Source organism: Dasypus novemcinctus, chromosome 4 (assembly GCF_030445035.2).
Source record: "Dasypus novemcinctus isolate mDasNov1 chromosome 4, mDasNov1.1.hap2, whole genome shotgun sequence".
Classification (NCBI taxonomy): Eukaryota; Metazoa; Chordata; class Mammalia; order Cingulata; family Dasypodidae; genus Dasypus; species Dasypus novemcinctus.
The window spans coordinates 165,570,604-165,591,497 of NC_080676.1; the positions used below are offsets into that span (position 1 = coordinate 165,570,604).

General features: G+C 60.4%; 1 protein-coding gene across 1 annotated transcript; it reads left to right on the top strand.

The window, feature by feature from the left end:
- The first annotated feature begins 518 nt into the window (after positions 1–518).
- Positions 519–18,242, top strand: RRP1 (ribosomal RNA processing 1). The gene is made up of 14 exons (XM_004458448.4): positions 519–703; positions 1,782–1,864; positions 2,746–2,803; positions 4,076–4,161; positions 4,935–4,996; positions 7,957–8,086; positions 8,438–8,502; positions 8,712–8,905; positions 9,933–9,973; positions 10,040–10,078; positions 10,758–10,855; positions 11,105–11,124; positions 15,579–15,697; positions 16,939–18,242. Exons 1-14 carry the CDS (start codon positions 571–573, stop codon positions 17,197–17,199), a joined length of 1,389 nt encoding a protein of 462 aa, XP_004458505.2. The 5' UTR covers positions 519–570; the 3' UTR covers positions 17,200–18,242.
- Positions 18,243–20,894: the final 2,652 nt, after the last annotated feature.

A 20,894-nucleotide genomic window follows, 5' to 3' on the forward strand; every position in this document is an offset into this window, starting at 1 on the left:
GTGCGTTCCCCCCTTTCCTCTTTTTAATTAGCCGGCAAATTGGGGAGAGGAAACACGTGCAAATATCCTGTTCTCCAACAGCCTTTTCCTACTTGTTGGACACATACTGATGACCTTTGCCCGAATCAATTTTTTCACTGAGGGTTGCAAATCGGCCTTTCTCCGGCTCTATGATTCCTTTGTGGTTGTTTTTGTTTTTATTTTAAAATATTATTATTATTTTTCTATCGTTCCTTCTGCCTGCTCTGGCTGGCGTTCTTTGCTAAAGCCAAAGGCGAGCTTTCCCTCATCCACTGCAGTCCCTCCTGAAAGGCAGGGCAGACACTTCGTCATTTCCCCTTCATGAAAATAGAAAAACGTTCTGAGGAAGCGGCGGGCGCAGGCGCCTGGGAGGGGAGCCTGGAGGCCGGGGCAGCCTCCGGCGCGCGCACAGGGGCCCGGCTCAGCGTGCAGCGGCGCAGCCCGGCCAGCAGGCGGCGCTGGCGCGCGGCCGGAAGCGCGTCGCGGGCGTGTGACGCCAGGCCGCGCGCCACGCTGCCGGGGGCTTCTGGGAAGTCGGCGGTGGGCGCGATGGTCTCCCGCGTGCAGCTCCCGCCCGAGATCCAGCTCGCGCAGCGCCTGGCGGGGAACGAGAAGGTGACCCGCGACCGCGCGGTGCGCAAGCTCCGGAAGTACATCGTGGCCAGGACCCAGCGGGCCGCAGGTGGCGTGGGGAGAGGGGAGTGGGCGGCCGGGAGGAGTCGGGGGTCGGCGGGGAGCGAGGGTCGGCGGCCGCGGGGAGCCTCCCGACGGCCCGCCGCCTCCACGTGGCGGCGCCGGGACGCCCGGCCTCGGTCCCACGCGGCGCGCATCTCTTCCTGGGAGACGTTCGGGGCCCCTGCGGGAAATTCCACCCCCACCCCCCACCAGGCCCCATCCTCCCGCCGTCAACAGCTCGGGCACCCAGTGTTTTCCCCTCCTAGCCGCATGTATCGGCTTTACGTTTGCTTACTTATTTTCTTGGTACTTTTCTTTTTGTTTCTGTGATGACTGGATCGTTGCCTGATCTTTCCACCAGTGTGCGCCCCACGAGGGAAGAGAACCCGCGTCTTGTTAAGTGGTCTTTGTAGCAGCGGTTCTCATAGTGCGCTCCCCTGACCCGCAGTTTTGGCGTCATCTGGGCATTGGTTAGAAATGCAAATTCCTGGGCCCCAGTCTCTTCTGAATCAGAATCCCGGCGGCAGGGCCAGCCGTCTGGTTTTAAGAAGCCCTCTGGGTGACTCTGATACAATACTAATTTGGGATCCGTTGTTTCTGGAACATGGTGTCAGACACGTAGTTAGGACTTCAGTAAGCATTTGTCACATGAGTAATTTTGTGTCTCTATCTCCTTACTAGCCTAAATGAAGGAATTTGTGTTTTCTTTTAAAATTTGAGGTATAACAGAAATGTACATAAATCGTAAGTTGTAATGTTGAATGAATTATCCCCAGTGAATTACTACCAAGTCAGGAAGTAGTTAATTTTAAATGTCCAGAACAGAGTATCAGCCCTAAAACCTCGTAGATTCTCAAGATGTGGGAGTGAATGAATGGATGAAATGGCATCAACTGCGAGAACCCTTCCAGCCTCCAGCTCAGCGTGTTCTCAGTAGAATTCCTGGAGGGGGGAGGGGAGGCCCTGTGCCCTCAGTTGTCCCCACAGCAGCGGGACTTGGTTCTCATCCAGGCACACATTTCTCTGGCTTATTTCTGGACTCCAAGGTTGAATTCATTTGGTCTGAAAGGTGCTGTTTGACGCAGGTGGTTTCACTCATGACGAGCTGCTGAAAGTATGGAAAGGGCTGTTCTATTGCATGTGGATGCAGGACAAGCCGCTCCTCCAGGTGAGTGTATGGGAAGGTAGGAGAAGCGGCTCCCTGGAACGGTATGCCTGTGGGAGGCCAGGTGGGCGTGTGGTTGACCCCATTTTAGCATGACCAGAAATGCTGGGTGAGGTTTTGTAAATTCAGTTCTTTGTTCTTTATGGTGGGAGGGAGCCAGGTATGGTTCCAGTGGCCTAGGACATGACCATCGCTTCCAGCAGCAACACTGGTGAGAGGCAGAGCAGGTTATGCTGTGGGGAAAACGTGGGTGATTTGTGTGCTGTCACAAACCGAGCCCTGAAATAACGGGAGCCGAGGGCCTAGACCCTTGAGCTGGGCAATGGTTTCTTCTGCCATGCTTTTTAGAGGACTAATTAGAGTAGTGTGAATTATTTGTCCTGCTTCAAAGTTACTGGGTGGCAGAGGTACTTATTTAAAATGCAGGCTCCTGGGCTCATTTCTGTATCTACTGAACTAGAATCTCTCAAGGGAAGGCTCTGGAAGCTTCCATCTTAGCAGGGGCCCTGGGTGGTGCTGGCCCCTGACCCGGCAGGCACTGTGTGGTTTCTGGACATCTGGTTGGCCCCTCCTGCTGCTAAGGTGCCTGAGCTTCCCAGGGCTCCCTTCTCTTTCCTCGTCCTCCTTGACCGTTGGCCTGTGCTGGGCACGGCTCAGCCTCAGGGTGGTTTCTGCAGTGGCTCCTGGAAGAGCCCGTCAGCCCCGGCGGGGGGAAGGAGGCCTCTCCCAGCGGTGGGACTGCAGGACTCCAGTGCGCCGAGCTGGGAGACCCAGCAGGAGCTTGTTCCTGTGAAGAGTGTGCAGCTGAGGGCACCTGTCCTGTGGCATGTCGTTGGAAGACCTGCTCCTTCAGGACTGAGGGGGTGTCGTTGTTGCCCGTGCAGGAGGAGCTAGGAAGGACGATCGCCCAGCTCATCCACGCTTTTCAGACCACAGAGGCGCGTGAGTATCCTTGCTGCGTTGAAGCCTGTTTGTGAAGGCCAGGATCGCTGTGAGTCACTAGATGTGAGAGCCTTGCTCTTGTAAAATCCAGAGCAAACAGTACCCATGAGCAGGGGCAGTAAGCGAGAGTCCTAGCTGGCAGTATTGGGTGCTTGCTCAGGTGTCCCACGTGTGCTCACTCGCTTACCCAAAATAGACTCAGCTCTCCAGGAGGAGTCTAAAGGGCTGATAGCACACACTTTCAAATGAAAATGAAAAGCCAGTGTGATGTGGCCGGGCTGTCTGACTGAGTGCCACCGAGAGCTGTGAGTTCCTGCGGTCGTTTGGCGGTCCTCAGTCCTGCCGAAGCCTCGCAGTCACGCAGGAGCCTCTGATGCTCTTGTCCAGGCCCCAGTTCACTTCAGCCCATCTCTGGCCCCGGCCTGGGCATCAGCATTTTAAACCTCCTTGTGCTGTCTGGAGGGGCAGCCAGGGTTGGGCAGCATCTCTTTCGCCGCCTGGCCAGCTGTGGCTTGCGAGGGGCCCCAATTCAGGGAGCAGACACTACTGCGAGGGTTGACGTGGAAGTTGTTACGATAACCTTCTCTCAACTAGGGGGAACTGTATGTAAGACATTAGTGGAGTAGGTCTGTTCTCCATAATTTTTACCTCCTGAGAGTGTGCAGAGAAGCTTCAGCGCTTCACAGCACGCTGGCACAAAGCGTCTGTCAGCAGCAGGTGAGTTGGAAGATGCAGGTCCAGCTGGCAGAGCCTTGGCAGGTGCAGGAGCCCTGCAACGGGAGACATGGTGCCCCCTGTGGCCCTCTCCCTCCGTGGTCCTCCGTGGCCCTTGGTCTGACTGTCCTCTGTCTGTATGGTAGTAGGTAAGCCTACCGAGTGTATTAAGCGCTGTGCCTCCACGGGATGCCCCTGGGTGGTCTGGCTTGTCTGGGGATGGTCCTCGGCCCCAGCCAGGGGAGGCAGAGAGGAGAAGCAGGCGAGCAGCGGCCTGTACCGGGGGCTGCTGGTGTTCCCCCCGCCACCTGCTCTGCTCTCCTGGGTTCCTGCTCTTCTCGGAAGGTGACGGCATGTTTGTAGCGGTGCGCTGCCTTCTTTCTGCGGTCCTTGACCACCTGTTTCCTAAGAAAGCTGCAGCACCGCCTTTCAGCTCCGGCCTTGCCCCGAACGCTCCTGGCCAGGCTTCCCGATGCTCTCGCCTCGTGTCTGGAGTGGCTTCTCTGTTCCCATGGGGCTTCTCTTTGGCGTTAACGTTGGGACTCTTCCCTCTGCTAGAGCACCTGTTCCTGCAGACGTTTTGGCAAACCATAAATCGCGAGTGGATGGGGATAGACCGGTTGCGCCTGGACAAGTACTACATGGTGAGAAGCTGCGAGCAGCTCCCCCTGCCAGGCCCTGCCCGTGGCACTCTCTCCCCCCGCCTGCCCTGCCGTGCTGGTGTGACCCGGGGTGGGGATCGGGGGTGGGGGAATGTGACAGTTGTTCATTCCAGGCGGCCTCCAGCAGAGGTGCTTTGGGGAGTGGGCTGACCTCTGCCCCTGCCCGCCAGGCTGCCCTCCCAGGTGAAGGCTTTGGGGCATTGAGGTGACCCTGAGGCAGGTGACCCCGTAAGTCCAGCAGGTCAGGGTTGGGACAGAGCCTTGCTTGAGACAGACTTGGGGATCCTGCCCATCTGCTCCATCCTGGAAGGTCATAGGGGGGAAGGAATCCCCCCTGGCACTGCGTCCTTCAAGCAGCTGCGCAGACTTCTGGGCCAGAAGGTGAGGGGACTCTGTCAGGAGGCCGCAGCCTCCACCGCAGGCAGGTGTCCCGGCGCGTTCTGGTGGCCGGCTGGTTTTGTTGAGGCGCTGTCCCCTCTGGGCAGGCCTGTGCTTGGCCCCCTATGCTCCCTGGGCGGCGCTGTCCCCCTGAGCCGGGCCTGTGGGTCTGTCCGCTGTGAGCTCAGGTGCTGTCCTCTGGGAACACGGAGCGTCTCGGCCCAGCTGGAGCAGCCTCTTCCATGCCCGGGGTCCCCGTGGCCCGGCGTCGTGTCCCGTAGCTGCCTCCTGACAGTGGGGCCGCCGCGTGCTGCGCGTGTGCAGAGGGGTGGGAGGTGGCTGTGCTCCTCTCACGTGAGCCCCCTTCCTCGCCAAAGCTCATGCGGATGGTCCTGAACGAGTCCTTGAAGGTCCTGAAGACGCACGCATGGGATGAAAGGTACGCACGCGCCCGGGCGGCGGCCCCCTCCCCAGCGGGTCTGAGGGCGGCGGGCGGTGGGATGAAAGGTACGCATGCGCCCGGTCGGCGGCCCCCTCCCCAGCGGGTCTGAGGGCAGCGGGCGGTGGGATGAAAGGTACGCATGCGCCCGGGCGGCGGCCCCCTCCCCAGCGGGTGTGAGGGCGACGGGCGGTGGGATGAAAGGTACGCATGCGCCCGGGCGGCGGCCCCCTCCCCAGCGGGTCTGAGGGCGACGGGCGGTGGGATGAAAGGTACGCATCCGCCATGGGCGGCGGCCCCCTCCCCAGTGGGTCTGAGGGCGGCAGGTCCGAGGGCTGCACTTGTACCCTCTGGCTCATGTGCCTGGGAGCCTGGGGCCACGTGTTCCTTTTAGTTGTTTGTCTTGAGTAGGCATTTGCCTCTACATCAAAGGTTGACCCTGATGGCGCTGAAAACGAAGGTGTTTTTAAAAACTCTAGCTTGTACGTTTATGGAGAGTGTCGTTTTTTTTTGACCTTGGTGACAAGTTCTTACTGTGAAACAGAATTCAGGTTTCCAACTTGAAAAGGATAAGCAGCTCAGCAGCTTATTTTACAAGCGTGGCGTTGATGCCGGTGGCGATTGTGCCGTGAGGCGTTCACCTCGTCCGCCACGCGTTCCCAAGCACATCCGGCCGGGCAGCTGCTGTCGGCCGAGGCCCCAGCCGCCCGTGGTTTCTCGATAAGCTCCCGCAGGCACTGGGCCCCGGGCACTGGCCCTGCTCTGCCTGGTCCTGGTGGCACCTGGTGCAGCCCCCCTGGAGACCCTGGGGCCGAGTGGGCAGGGCCGCTTCTGGAACCTCCTCTCAGCCGCCTGGGACTCGTGCCTCAGAGGGCTCCCCGCCATCCATGGCACCACGTGGCCTTCTGAGTGTTTAACGTTCTGAAATTTTTAGATAGTAAAGTTTTTAGTTTCCTTATTTTTTTTCTAAGTATGAGTGTGCCACATGCTCATGAAAAAGTAGGAAAACATCAATTAAACGTGAAGTCCTTTTAGCTACTGGAGATGATCACTTTTTTTTTTTTTAGATATTTCTCTTTTCTCCGCCCCCCACCGTTATCTGCTCTCTGTGTCCACTCGCTGTGTGTTCCACTTTGTCCGTTTGCATTCTTGTGGGCGGCACCAGGAACCTGTGTCTCTTTTTGTTGCATCATCTTGCTGCGTCAGCCCTCTGTGTGTGTGGTGCCACTCCTGGGCAGGCTGCACTTTTTTCACGCTGGGCTCTCCTTATGGGGTGCACTTCTTGCATGTGGGTCTCCCCTATACAGGGGACACCCCTGCGTGGCACGGCACTCCTTGTGCGCATCAGCACCACATGTGGGCCAGCTCCACACGGGTCAGGAGGCCGGGGGTTTGAACCCTGGACCTCCCATGTGGTAGGCAGACGCTCTTATCAGTTGGACCAAATCTGCTTCTCTAGATGGTCACTTTTGACACAACGTGTGGACTACGTATACTCACGCTGCAGTCACCTTTTTTTTGTGCACATGTTTATTTACAAAAATGGTGTCGTGTTGAAAGTGGTATTTTGCAGACAGCTTATTTTGCTTAAGGAACCTTGGAAACACGCCCTGTCAGTGTTGAGCGTTCTTCTCAAGCTGCGTGGTCTTCCTTTTTTGGCTATGGGGAACGGGGCTTTAGAAAAAAATGTACTGGATTAACTCGCAGTTAAACCTTGTTTGTTAGAGGGGCTTACCTGCAGTTCCTGAACGCTGAGCCCAGACGCAGGTATCAGAACAGCGAGGCTGGCGGGAAGCGGAGGGTCTGCGTTGGTACGAGCACTGTACCTTTGGTTAACAGAGCAAGGAAGTTCTTGCCCCTGGCCCATGCTTTTTTCCTCGTAAACGAGAGTTGGCAGCAGTTGGCCTGCAGTTGCCCGAGTTTTTTGTCAGTGCCACTTCGGGGTTCTGAGCTTTGGGTTTTCAGGGGTGGCTTTACGGCTGGCGTGTAGGACGAGGACGTCGGTGTTTGGTGGCCCCGTCCTCAGTCCCAGGCCTGGCTTTGGGGCTGGAGCCTCTCACTTGTCTTTGGGGAGTTCCATCCTCATCATCACTAGTGGCTCAGCGCCCCAGTAGCCACGGCTGGCGGTTTGCTCTCCCTGTTGTGCTGTCTCCATCCTCATGCAGGTGTGCCCAGGGCTTTGGTTTGTTGTACAGCGTTGTCACCAGCACGGGCTTGTGCCTTTCTCTGCCTTCATGCCTGCTTCTTTTCCGGAAGCCTTACAGAGCGTCGCCTTTGTGTGCTCCACATGGCCAGGGGTTCCCACCCCTTGCTGTGCGGCGAAACCATCTCTCGGGCTCCTTAAAGGAGAGTGCTGGGATCCTGTTGACTCCTGTTGACTTGAGTCTCAGGGTCCTGGGCCCCTAGACGGCTAAGCAAGAGCCACAGAGCGTCATGGGGCAGCGCGCCCCAGGGAACGGGACGGAGCAAGCAAGGGAGTCGCAGCCTCGTTCCCTGCCTCTGGCTTGTGTCTTCGTTTTGTCCGTGTGTCCTGTGCTAGCTGCCCTGAGCTGTGGACAGCGTGGAGGGTGGAGAGGCGCAGGGAGTGAGGGACAGCGCAGTTCCTGTCTGCTGCCCCTTCCACCCGCAGCCCCGAGGGGTGGAGCGACGAAGGCTCGTGGATGTTTACACACCCTGTGCGCCTTGTACACACCTTGCGTGCCTTGTACACACCTTGCGTTTTGCATCTGAAATTCCTGGCAGTCATCGGGCATCGGGATTGCAGGGGCACTTTGTGGTGGGGGAGGTGGCATGGTCGTGTGTCTCCCCACCGCACCCTGTGGAGGTGGAAGGGGGCGTGTCTGCCAGCCTCAGTGCCTGCTGGTGTTTGCTCTGCTGTGAAAACCAAACTTGCAAGATGGCAGGAAAGCCACTGGCTCCTCCTCAGGGCTGCTCACCACGTCTGCCTTCTCTCTCCTCAGGCAGGTCGAGCAGCTGCTGAAGCTGCTGACCACCGAGATCCTGCACCCGGACAGCCAGGCCCCCAATGGGGTCAAGGCGCACTTCATCGAGATCTTCCTGGAGGAGCTGACCAGAGTGGGCGCCCAGGAGGTGAGGGTGGCGGCGTCAGGCTGGGGGCCGCTTGCGGGGCCTGCGTAGACTAGGGTGGCAGTGTCGGGGCCGCTTGCGGGGCCTGCCTGGGCTTGGAGGTGGCGGCACGCAGATGCGCACTTCATGGACTCAGGTGGCGGCGGCAGGCTGGGGGCACTTTGTGGACTCGGGCAGCGGCGGCAGGCTGGGGGGCACTTTGTGGACTCGGGCGGCGGCGGCAGGCTGGGGGCACTTTGTGGACTCGGGCGGCGGCGGCAGGCTGGGGGCACTTGGACTCGGGCGGCGGCGGCGGGCCGGGCTCCTCGCGGGGTGTTTTAAACGGCGTCGCTGAGGCGGCCTGTTCCCCCGTAGCTCACGGCCGACCAGAACCTCCAGTTCGTTGACCCCTTCTGCAGAATCGCCGCCAGGACTAAGGAGTGAGTGGAGGCGCCTTCGTCAGGCCTCGCTGTCCTTGCCATTGAACTCTTCAGAATGACGTTTTTCAGAAAGCGTCATCTTGGAAAGACTGGCTGGGTTGAACGTTCAGTGGCGGGGTCACGTGGAGGCCGCTGGCCGTGAAGGCGGGGGAGGCGGCGGCGTCTCCTGGGGACCCCGGCTGATGGGTGCTTCCTCTGCTCCGCCTCAGCGCCCTGGTCTTGCACAACATCGCTCGCGGCGTCTTCGAGGCCATCGTGGAGCAGGCCCCGTTTGCCATCGAGGAGTTGATGAACGAACTGGACGCTCAGGAGGAGGCTGAGGTGTCGGGGGACGAGACGCCGGGGGGTGAGGACTGTGACCCAGACGAGGCCTCCAAGTTGCCGTGTGGGAAGCCGCCTCCAGGTGAGGCTCCAGCACGCGGGCTCCAGCCCCAGCAGCCCCGCCCTGGGGTGCAGGCCCACCCTGGGGTGCAGCCCCGCCCTGGGGTGCAGCCTCCTCCCGCCCCGGCCCCTGCTCCACCTCGCCTTGGCAGCCAGGCGGATCTTTTCAGAGCCTGAGCGTGGACGTCCTGCTGTCTCCCTGGACCCAGCAGGGCCCTCCTGGGGTGCTCGGCTCGCTCCCTGCTGCGGGCCTCTCCCTGTGCTTGTCCATGGTGTCTGGGCAAGCTCCCCGCTTGGGCCCACGTGGCCGGCCCCCCTGCCTGGAGCCCCACGGTGGCTGCTGTGCTCCCTGGTGCCCCCAGGGCCTGGAACAAGCGCCCTGTGTCCCCCCCACCCATGAACGTCCTCTCTCGGGGCAGGGGCACTGTGCTGCCGCCCGTGTCTCCAGGGGAGGGCCCCGGGGCCCTGGCTGCCCTGTGCGCGTCTCCCCGACCCTGCCCTTGCCACACTCCCTCGCTCTGTAGTCCGAGTTCCGGGGTGGATGCCGGGGTGCCTCCTGTCTGTGTGCCCCCCTGCCACTCCCTGGGGCCTTGCTATCTTGCCTTCTGCCCACCCCACCAGCCACCTCTTGTCCAGGGGCCTCAGCTCCAGGCAGTGCCCAAGGCCCCAAATGCCCAGGCTGGCATTGGACTCCCCACCCGGCCATTCCCAGGGCTGGACTGCGCTGCCCCTCTCACTTGTGGGACTTCTCACACTGCTCGCGGCCTGAGGTGCTGCTCTTGATCCTCACCCCCTGGCACTGCGGGCCCACCCTCCCCTGGAGTGGCTGTTTGGTGTGAGACCACTGGGTGTTGGGAGCCTCCCTGTGCCTGCTGGGAGGGGCCAGCCCGGCCTGCTCCCCAGGGTTCCTCTTGGCCTCCTGGCCCTGGGGCCAGCACGGCGCCTGAGCTCCTGGCCCCTCTCGTTCCAGGCTCTGCCGGCAAGGCTGAGCTGGAGGCGGGCGACGACGGGGCCAGCACGGCGCCTGAGCTCCTCGCCCCTCGTTCCAGGCTCTGCCGGCAGGGCTGAGCTGGAGGCGGGCGACGACGGGGCCAGCACGGCGCCTGAGCTCCTCGCCCCTCTCGTTCCAGGCTCTGCCGGCAGGGCTGAGCTGGAGGCGGGCGACGACGGGGACAGCGCTGGAGCCGTCCTGCAGGTACGGGGCCACCTGGCCGAGGCTCTGACCTCTGGCTCTGCCGCAGACCTGTAGGCGGGGGGGGCTCTGCAGGCTGACCTAGAGATGCTGAACTGGATGGGCAGCCTGGGGGCGGCAGGACTGTGGGCGCACGGTGGGCAGTGGGGCTGGACTCGCAGGGCGCCGGCCTCGAGCAGATAGGCCAGCCTCCCCCACCCTGTGGAACTGCCCCCTCTGGCCGGGGCAGGGCTGCTGGAGCGGGGTGTGTGGAAGACCAGGAGGCGGGCGAGGCCTGTGGCCACCGTGCCGTTGCCTCTGCGCCGTTCTCCAGGTTTGTCCCATCAGGCTGCCCAGACCTTCATGGCAAAAAGACCCTGAGGTCTGGTTCCATGAAACGTACAGCCCTTGGTCAGTGTCTTTTACACACGGGCTAGCCGTTGGGTTGTTTCTGTTTGACTGTTTGGCTGAGCGAGACTGAGGAAGCCTGTTTCCTGTCTTGTGTTCACTTGTGTCACCGGCCTGCGGGAGGTTCTAGTGGCTGGGTTGGCCCGCGGGGTGATCAGGACGCCTGCCCTGCCTGTGGGAGACGGTCGTTGGCTGGAGGGACGCGTCAGGGACACTCGGGGTCCTGGGAGCCTGTAGTCCGGTGGGTCCCTGTCTTAGCCGTGCGAGGGGCCTGACGCGTTCTTTCTGGAAGCAGTTTGACTACGGGGCAGTGGCGGACAGGCTCTACGCAGCGGCCAGCCGGCAGAGCACACCTTCTCTGAACAGGAAGCGGCTCTACAAAGTGGTCCGGAAGTAAGTGCCCCTGTGTCCTCAGCGGCCTTGGACTTGCCCTTGGCTCCGTTGGCCCAGCGGGTGCTTTTGCTCTCCCTGAAACCCCCTGAAGCGGCCGGGCCAGGCGGGAGGGGGGCAGGATCGCTTTGGCAGGGCGAGTCCCGAGCTTAGCGTGCTGGAGAGGGCCTGGGGCCCAGCGCGGTCAGGACGGGTCTTGGGGGGCTCTGGGGACCCCGCGGTGGCGAGTGACTGTGCCCTTTGCTCTTTCAGGCTGCAGGCACTCGCGGAAGGTGAGGACGTGGCTGCGCTGCTGGTGGCCGCCTCCGCCTGGAAGGCACCTCCCCGCGTGGGGGGGCGGGGCTGCGTGTGGGCCCCCTGCACAGGCACCGCTGGTGGTGGTGGTCTGGGGGAGGGAGGGAGCAGGGGCACCGCCCGCTCCAGCTCAGTGGTTCTCGCACGCGAGGGTCGTCACACGGCTGGGCCCGGGTACCTGTGTTTGCCCCAAGTGCCCAGGCGAGGTGGACGCTGCTGGCCCAGGACTCAGAGCCCTGGGTGGGCGGCAGCACGGGGGGCGCTCGGGCTCCTGCGGGTGTCCTCGTCCCTGTGCAGCCGGTGGCTGTGAGCTGGGGTGGCTCCCCTGGCGAGTGAGGCCAGTGCCCAAAGTGGGGCTGGTGCCCTGGGCGGGCCTTTGGAGAGGACATGGGCGCGAGAAGGGTGGGGGTGGTGGGCGTCTCCCGGCGGGGGCTGCGGTGTAGGAGACTGCACCTTCCCGGGTGCGGCCAGCAGACCCGGGAGGCCTGTCCAGACGGTCTCGTAGGGGTTACGACTGAAGACCGAGCATCTTCCCAGCGTCTTACTATGAAAGTTTTCAGGCCAGCAGCGAAGTGGAGAGGATTTTGCAGTGAATTCCCGTCTGTGCTCTGCCTGGTTTCTACCCTCCTTTTAATTCAGTCTTAAAGAATTGTAGTAACTTTATTTGCTCTCCACCCCTTCCGCTCTGCCCCGTCCCCTGGTCAGCTGCGAGTTTGCCCTCCTCGGCATTTGTCCGTGTGCCTGCTTGCGCGCAGCGTGGTGTCTTCAGGGTTACAGCACGTATTGGAACTCCTCCTGGCTGCAGCTGAGTGGTGGGCGCCCCTGGGACAGGCCACGCACGCTCGTCTGTCCGTCTGCCGAGGGACGTGGTCTGAGCCACCTTTTGGCTCTTGTGAATAGTGCTGCTGTGAACACTGGTGGGAAGTTTCAGTTTGCTGTTTTCACCCTCTCTGGGGTGTGTTCTTGGGAGCGGAGCTGCCAGGGCGTGTGGTCTTTCTCTGTTGACCTTTGGAGGTCCCACGACGGCTGCCCTCTCTTTAACGTGTGTCCAGCCAGCCTCAATCTGTCCTTCTGTCTGTCAGTCCATCTTATTTTGATGCATCCCAGAGTAGGTCGTAAACATGAATGTGCTTCCTGGGAGTTATTATGGCACGGGTGCTAAAGGCCATTTTCATTTTAGGTACAATTTACATATACGGACACACCTGCCTGTCAGGTGCTGTACGGTTGCTGGGTTTTGAATTGCGCATACATGTCTGTTACCCAAATCCTTCATGCACAGAACCCCAGAAAGCTCCTTTAAGCCCTTTCGCAGCCTGAGCATTTAAATAATAAACCAAGTCCTTGCAGCGCTCCAGGTTCAGCTCTCAGGCGTGACTGGCGCCCTGCAGGTAAGGGCGGCTTTGGGGATTAGACGGGTTCCTGCCCAGTGTGGGCAGTCCTGGTGCTCGCTGCGTCCTGAGGGGTGACCGCTCAGGCCGTTGTAGCTCAGAAGTCCTTGCCTGATGTGCCCCAGAGTTGAGTAAGTGAGTCCGGGATTTTGAGTTGAGTTTATTCAGCAAGGGCGAGCGTGAATACAGCGGGCTGCCCTCAGATCTGTCTCCCTGAGCTGGAAGTGCTCAGGGTTTTATGGGATGGAATAAAGGAGGTGGGGCTGTGACAGCTGAGGGGACGACAACCCTGCCATCGGGGAACCTGGCAGCTGGGCGTCGCCGGCTTGTGCTGCGTGACTCGAGCGGGTGGTTTGAGGTGACAGGGTTAGAGGTTGTCTGATCTCTGAGAACACGCCGGTTGATGGTGTGCTTAGGTGAGGCCTGAGGTTAGGCTCTTGTGCATGTCAGAGCCGGCTGGCACAGTGAGGTGCTGGGCAGGTGAGCTCTGGGCGGCGTAGCCAGGTGCTTGGCAGGTGAGCTCTGGGTAGAGCTGGCTGGCACAGTGAGGTGCTGGGCATGTGAGCTCTGGGTAGAGCTGGCTGGCACAGTGAGGTGCTGGGCAGGTGAGCTCTGGGTAGAGCTGGCTGGCACAGTGAGGTACGGGGCAGGTGAGCTCTGGGTAGACCTGGCTGGCACAGTGAGGTACGGGGCAGGTGAGCTCTGGGTAGAGCTGGCTGGCATAGTGAGGTGCCTGGCAGGTGAGCTCTGGGTAGAGCTGAGTGGCGTAGCCAGGTGCCAGGCAGGTGAGCTCTGGGTAGAGCTGGCTGGCACAGTGAGGTGCTGGGCAGGTGAGCTCTGGGTAGAGCTGGCTGGCACAGTGAGGTGCTGGGCAGGTGAGCTCTGGGTAGAGCTGGCTGGCACAGTGAGGTGCTGGGCAGGTGAGCTCTGGGTAGACCTGGCTGGCACAGTGAGGTGCTGGGCAGGTGAGCTCTGGGTAGAGCTGGCTGGCACAGTGAGGTGCTGGGCAGCTGAGCTCTGGGTGGCGTAGCCAGGTGCCTGGCAGGTGAGCTCTGGGTAGAGCTGGCTGGCATAGTGAGGTGCTGGGCAGGTGAGCTCTGGGTAGAGCTGGCTGGCACAGTGAGGTGCTGGGCATGTGAGCTCTGGGTGGCGTAGCCAGGTGCTTGGCAGGTGAGCTCTGGGTAGAGCTGGCTGGCACAGTGAGGTGCTGGGCAGGTGAGCTCTGGGTGGCGTAGCCAGGTGCCTGGCAGGTGAGCTCTGGGTAGAGCTGGCTGGCACAGTGAGGTGCTGGGCATGTGAGCGCTGGGTAGAGCTGGCTGGCACAGTGAGGTGCTGGGCAGGTGAACTCTGGGTAGAGCTGGCTGGCACAGTGAGGTGCTGGGCAGGTGAGCTCTGGGTAGAGCTGGCTGGCACAGTGAGGTGCTGGGCAGGTGAGCTCTGGGTGGCGTAGCCAGGTGCCTGGCAGGTGAGCTCTGGGTAGAGCTGGGTGGCACTGTGAGGTGCTGGGCAGGTGAGCTCTGGGTAGAGCTGGCTGGCACAGTGAGGTGCTTGGCAGGTGAGCTCTGGGTGGCGTAGCCAGGTGCCTGGCAGGTGAGCTCTGGGTAGAGCTGGCTGGCACAGTGAGGTGCTGGGCAGGTGAGCTCTGGGTAGAGCTGGCTGGCACAGTGAGGTGCTGGGCAGGTGAGCTCTGGGTAGAGCTGGCTGGCACAGTGAGGTGCTGGGCAGGTGAGCTCTGGGTGGCGTAGCCAGGTGCCTGGCAGGTGAGCTCTGGGTAGAGCTGGCTGGCACAGTGAGGTGCTGGGCAGGTGAGCTCTGGGTAGAGCTGGCTGGCACAGTGAGGTGCTGGGCCGGTGAGCTCTGGGTGGCGTAGCCAGGTGCCTGGCAGGTGAGCTCTGGGTAGAGCTGGCTGGCACAGTGAGGTGCTGGGCAGGTGAGCTCTGGGTGGCGTAGCCAGGTGCTGGGCAGGTGAGCTCTGGGTAGAGCTGGCTGGCACAGTGAGGTGCTGGGCAGGTGAGCTCTGGGTAGAGCTGGCTGGCACAGTGAGGTGCCTGGCAGGTGAGCTCTGGGTAGAGCTGGCTGGCACAGTGAGGTGCTGGGCAGGTGAGCTCTGGGTAGAGCTGGCTGGCACAGTGAGGTGCTGGGCAGGTGAGCTCTGGGTGGCGTAGCCAGGTGCCTGGCAGGTGAGCTCTGGGTAGAGCTGGCTGGCACAGTGAGGTGCTGGGCAGGTGAGCTCTGGGTAGAGCTGGCTGGCACAGTGAGGTGCTGGGCAGGTGAGCTCTGGGTGGCGTAGCTAGGTGCTTGGCAGGTGAGCTCTGGGTAGAGCTGGCTGGCACAGTGAGGTGCTGGGCAGGTGAGCTCTGGGTGGCGTAGCCAGGTGCCAGGCAGGTGAGCTCTGGGTAGAGCTGGCTGGCACAGTGACGTGCCTGGCAGGTGAGCTCTGGGTAGAGCTGGCTGGCACAGTGAGGTGCCTGGCAGGTGAGCTCTGGGTAGAGCTGGCTGGCACAGTGAGGTGCCTGGCAGGTGAGCTCTGGGTAGAGCTGGGTGGCGTAGCCAGGTGCCAGGCAGGTGAGCTCTGGGTGGCGTAGCCAGGTGCCTGGCAGGTGAGCTCTGGGTAGAGCTGGCTGGTGTAGCGAGGTAGCCCTGGAGTGGTCAGTTCTGGGCTGACTCCTGTCACTTTGTTAATAGACACTGAGGGCTATATAAAGAGGACCAGGCTTCAGGTTGCAAAAAAGGTAGGGGATACAGAGAGGCCGTTACAAGTCGTCTCACTGTGCAGTAACAAGGTGAGGGCCACGTAGTGATAAAACAGCACCAGCGGCAGAGGAACAGCATTTGGGTTCAGTGGGCGAGTCACAGATGCAGCTCCTGGCTGGAAGTTTGACGTACTCCAGGCCGCGTTGCAGTATAGACCACAGGGGCAGTAAGTGCCTGCAGTTCACTTAAGGGGACCAAGGTCTGTTTGCTAGTTTATGGTCAGTTACAGGACCAGGGCGTCCGCACCCTGCCCTCAGCGCCCCTGACTCATCCGCCTCGCTCTCCAGGCCACTTCCCCGAGGATGACATTCCAGAAAAGGCCTACAGGGGTCTGCGTGAAGGGAGGCTGGAGAGGAAGAAGAAGCGGCGCTTGCCCAAGTCCCGGCTGCAGAACAAGAAAGGTAGGGTTAGTGCGAGTCGCTGCCGGGGAAGGCGGCTTTGTTTCCCTGCTTGCCTGGCTCCCTTTTCCCAGTCGCTGGTGACACTGGGCCCTCCTGGGTAGTGCCGCGTGTGCTCTGGCCAGGGCTGGACTAGACCTGCAGCAGAGGCCGCCCGTGCCACCTGGCTCGGGCCTCAGCGTCGGCTCCTGCTGCACCTCTTCTCCCCGAGGCGCCACCTGCTCGTTTGCCTCCCGGGCCTGAATGCATCTTCTTGTCCGGGCCATCTCCTCCGGCTGTCCCCACCACCCGTGCTCCCCTCCAGCACCCAGCATCCTGCGAGGACCTTGAGCCTGTCTGCTCTCACTCTGGGCTTCCAGGCTCCCCCCTGCCCCTCATTGGACACCTGCGTGTGTGCTCTGTCACGCAGCAGACCGAGTCAGGCCGCTCTCCTGGCTCTCCACGCCTGGCCTCACGACCCTAGCAGCCCAGCGCCGTCTCCCTCCTGCCGCGACACTGGGCCGGTCCCACTCGTGCCCGCCTTCAGCGCCGGCTCCTGCCTCTCTCCTCTCGGAGCCTGTCGTCACGGTGGGCTCCAGAGGCCTTCCCAGTGTCCCGAGCCCGCGCCGGTTGGCACCTGGTGACTGGGCCTTGGTGTCCACACGGGCCACGGAGGCGGCACCTGCCACCGCTCTGCGGGTGGGCATGGAAGTGGTGGGTCTCGCTGTCCCCCGAGGCTGCCAGTCCTCCTGGTAGTGCGTGTGTTGTCTGCTCTCCTGGTGCTGACGTCTTTGGCTGGGAATTGAGGTGAAATAAATCCAGGTGCTCCTGTTTTTTCCCTCATAGGTATAGTGGTTTGTGTTTCAAGAATGACGTTCACATTAAATGCATAACAGACAACTGAGTTCTCATTCCATCACAGGAAAACTAAAAAGTTTAGCGCTCTGTCACTTGCTCCAGGATCAGGAAAACGTGTAACTGTCTTAATGTCCTCTTAGCACAGAGTCACCGTGTTTGGCCTCCCTTTTGGCCATTTGAGCCAGATGGGCCTTCACCATGAACCAAGACTCAAACCGCAAAGCCCCTAACGGCTGTTGGAGTCATGGTCCCCAGCGGCCTCGCGCCGCGGCCTGCCACCCACTTCCTCTGCCCATTCTCGGCCCTGCTCTGCTCGCGGCGGCCGTGCCTCAGCTGCGGTGGCCACATCTGCCCGGGGGTGTCCCGGTGTCCTTGGGTTGGCTCACGGTGCCTTGCTGTTTCACTAGGGCAGGGAGAAGAGGACATGAGCCCAGATCCGAGCTCCGGAAGCACAAGGAAGAGGAGGAGGAAGGGTGTGAGGGCCGACCCTGCTGAGCCCAGCAGAGCCAAGGCAGCCCTACTCCAGGGGCAGAGCAGGGGCCCTGGCGACAGGGGACCTCGCCAGAGGAAGCGGCTTCGGCAGCCCCCCGCCTCCAAAGCAAAGGTGGCCAATGGGGCCAGTGGCCAGGAACCAAGGAAGAAAAAGAAACGGACGCCAGAGAGCGAGCAGTGACATCGCCAGCCCCAGCAGGGGAATACGTGGACCGGGGCCGCGTGGTCCTACAGACTGAGGCGCAGCCGTGGTGGGAAGGCGGCCGCAGGTCAGACCTGAGGGGGCATGGGAGCCTCCCGTCAGCCGGCATCCTGGAAACCTTCCCCGTTCGCCTGGGCTGCAGCTCTCAGGGCCTTGGGCTGGGAGGTCAGACTGAGCACGAGAGCCCCTGCTGGGGCCAGCCCTCTGGGGAACTGGCTGCTGACCCCGGGGCGTCCACCAAAGGAAAGCGCACGCAGTTCTCGAGCAGCCTCGGCTCCTGCCCGTTTCCTTGGCTGCCGTAGCAGCTCCCCTAGGCGGCGGCTGACGCAGGAGCGGAGTCTCCCCCGGAAGCCAGGGTGGCACGAGCAGGCGGGTCCTCGAGACCGGCGGGAGGCGCCCGGCCAATGCCAGCTCCTGCCTGTGGCGTCCTGGGCCTTCCCGGGCTCGCAGCTGCCAGGCGTCGGCCTGGACGTTTCCTCCTACCTGGGGAGCGGCCCCCTCCCCACCCCCTGCGCTCACCTCGGGTGAACTGGCTCCCTCAGCGACCACCGTTTCCACCCAAGACCACCTTCGAGGGCCTGGGGTTAGGGCTTCGGGAGCTTTGCATTTGGTTTTGTTTTTATTTTTATTTTCTCAGTATTTTTTTTTTTTAGGGACTGGGGCAAGGGATTGAATCCGGGACCTCGTATGTGGGAAGCTGGCATTCAGCCACCGAGCCACATCAGCTCCCTTTTCACTGTCTTTTGGAGGATACAATTCAAATGTTAATAGTTCTGACGTGTTTCTATAGAGAGGTTTCCAGCAGCGTGAAGTGACACGGGTAGGGTCTTGATCAATGTTTATTTTTACCAATTTTTTGTGTAAAAAAAATTAGTTCATCGGTATTTACAAGAAGTCTAGAAAATGAGTCCAAAGTGTTGACAGCGGTTTCTGGGCACGGGCGCCTTCACTTTCTGCTTTATAGACTTGGGTTGGGTTTTACAGTGTGTTTACTTGGTAATAAAAGTTTTTACTTCCCTTGACTCGTAGTTCATCCATCCAGGCAGGAAAGGGCCTCCCTTAGCTTCCAGTGACCTGGAGCAAAAAACCAATTGCTCGCCTTGCCGGGACGCGTGCCCGGGCACCAGGCCTGCCCGGGGCCCAGGTGCAAAGTCTCCTTCAGCTCCGCCCCTGTGCCCTAGTGCCTCAGGCAGCTGCACCTTTGTTGGACTCCTGTTAGTGTCCTCTCCCCCAGGGGCGGTGGCCTGGTCCCCTTGCTGAGACGGAGATGCGGAAGCCCCTCCCTGTGCAGGGCTGTGCAGTAGAATGAGGTGGGGCAGGAGCCCTTGTCTGGGAATCCAGGCTATGGGACGGAAAGACACGGGCTTGCCGAGGCGTGGGCTCTGCAGAGCTGCCGTTACCAGGAGTGGCCCGTCCACGTCGCCAGAGCCACAGCCGTGGCTGGAGGCACACAGGACGGCGGTGTCTGTCCCAGAGCCCTGCCCTGGTGGCCCTGGCCCTGGCCGGGGCCCCATCCAGTCTGTTTTTGCTGGGTTGGGGGGTGGATGGGCAGCCTGGGGCTGGCCAGGGGGTCAGGGTGGATGCCAGGGAGAAGGGAAACTGCAAGGGTCATCCGCTGTTCTTAGCGCTCATAGCGCCCTTTCCCCAGAGAAACTGGAAACAGCTGAGCCACTTAATGGGTGCCGTCGGCTCCCTGGGAGAGCAGGCGAGTGGCTGCCTGGGCCGGGGGGCTGCTGGGTCTAGGACACGCGGTGCAGTGCGCAGGACTGAGGAAACTGCCCTAGGGAAGAGGGGAACTTGGGACACACATGACCAAGACAGGCCGTATGGGCAGAGGGGACCTGGGCGGCCTGGCGCCGGTCTCTGGACCCGCATGGGCAAGCCCCGAAGGCCTGCGCTTGCACGGGTCTGTCTGCCGAGTGGGTGTGGTGGTGTGGCCTGTAGGGACCCCAAAAAGTGTGTTCAAGATAGTCCATCCTTGGGGGTGTGGGCCCCTTGTAAGCTGGTCCTAGGTGAGGAGGGCCCTCCGACGTGATCCGCCTCATCCAGGCTGGGTCTTCGTCCTCTTGTTGGAGTCCTTATCAGAGGGTGGAATTCAGACAAGGCCAGGGAAACGAGGAGCTGCAAGCCAGGGAACCCGGAAGAGGGGCGAGACGGCAGGGCCCGCGGGTGCCTTGCCGCGTGGCAGAGGGGCTGGGACTGATGGCGGCCGGTCTTCAAGGAGAAGCACTGCCTGGGGAGTCTTGACGTACCCTTCCCAAGCTTGTCAATTCCCGTTGCCGGAAGTCACCCCGTTTATGGTGTATCCTCGGCAGCCTAGCCAATGAGAACTCTGGGCAACGTGCTTTCTTTTTCCTTTCCTTTCCTTCCTTCCTCCGTTTTTTTTTTTGTTTTTTTTTTTTAATTTAAGCCTGGTTTTCAAAGAAATGTGTCAAAACACTAGCTGGATACAAGCTTAAGGAACAGTGCCTCAGAGTCAAGTTTTAGTGATAACATGAAAATATCAAAATGTCCAGGTTTCAACAAAAAATTGCAAAACATGCAAAGAAACAAGAAGCATTGGAAACCTTTGATGAGGAGGACCAGAGCTGGGACATACCAGGCAAAGACTTAAAAAAAGGAAAAACACAAAAAGAGGGCCCAAATATGCTCAAAGAACGTAGGGGAATCAGGAAGATGATAGATGAACACAGAGAATATCAATAAAAAGAAATTGTAGAGAAGAACCAAGCAGAGCTGAAGGCCACAGTAAGAGAAACTGAAAGTTCCCTAGAGGGGTTCAGCAGCTGATGGGAGCTGAAGGAAGGAAGCAGCAGAGCTTGAAGGTAGAGCAAAGGTGAGGAGCAGAAAGAGCTGAGAACCCGCGGGGCTCCATCGAGTGTATCTATACATGCATTGTGGGAGTCCCAGAAGGAGATGAGAGAGGGGCAGAGAGAGCATTCAAAGAAACAATGGCCAAAAGCTTCCCAGATTTATTGAAAGTTATGAATATTCACATCCAATTCACTCAATGAACCACAAACAGGAAAAGTGCAGAGACCCAGGTAGCAGCACACTATAATCATGCTCAATGCCAAAGAGAATTCTAAAAGCTGCGAGAGCATCAGCATGCCATGTACAAGGGAGCCTTGATAAGATTAAGTGCCGAGTTCTAGTCGGAAGCCACAGAGGCAAGAACGCAGTGGGAGGATATATTTAAAGTGCTGGAAAGCAGGGAAGCGGACTTGGCCCAATGGATAGGGTGTCCGCCTACCACATGGGAGGTCCGAGGTTCAAATCCTGGGCCTCCTTGACCCGTGTGGAGCTGGCCAATGCGCAGTGCTGATGCGCGCAAGGAGTGCCCTGCCACGCAGGGGTGTCCCCTGCATAGGGGAGCCCCACGCGCAAGGAGTGCACCCATAAGGAGAGCCGCCCAGCGCGAAAGAAAGTGCAGCCTGCCCAGGAACGGTGCTGCACACACGGAGAGCTGACACAAGATGATGCAATGAAAAAGAAACGCAGATTCCTGGTGCTGCTGATAAGGATAGAAGCATTCACAGAAGAACACACAGCAAATGGACACAGAGAGCAGACCACTGGGGGGAGGGGGAGGAAGGGGAGAGAAATAAATAAAAAATAAAAGATAAATCTTTAAAAAGAAAGAAAGTGCTGAAAGCAAAAAAAAAAAAAAAAAA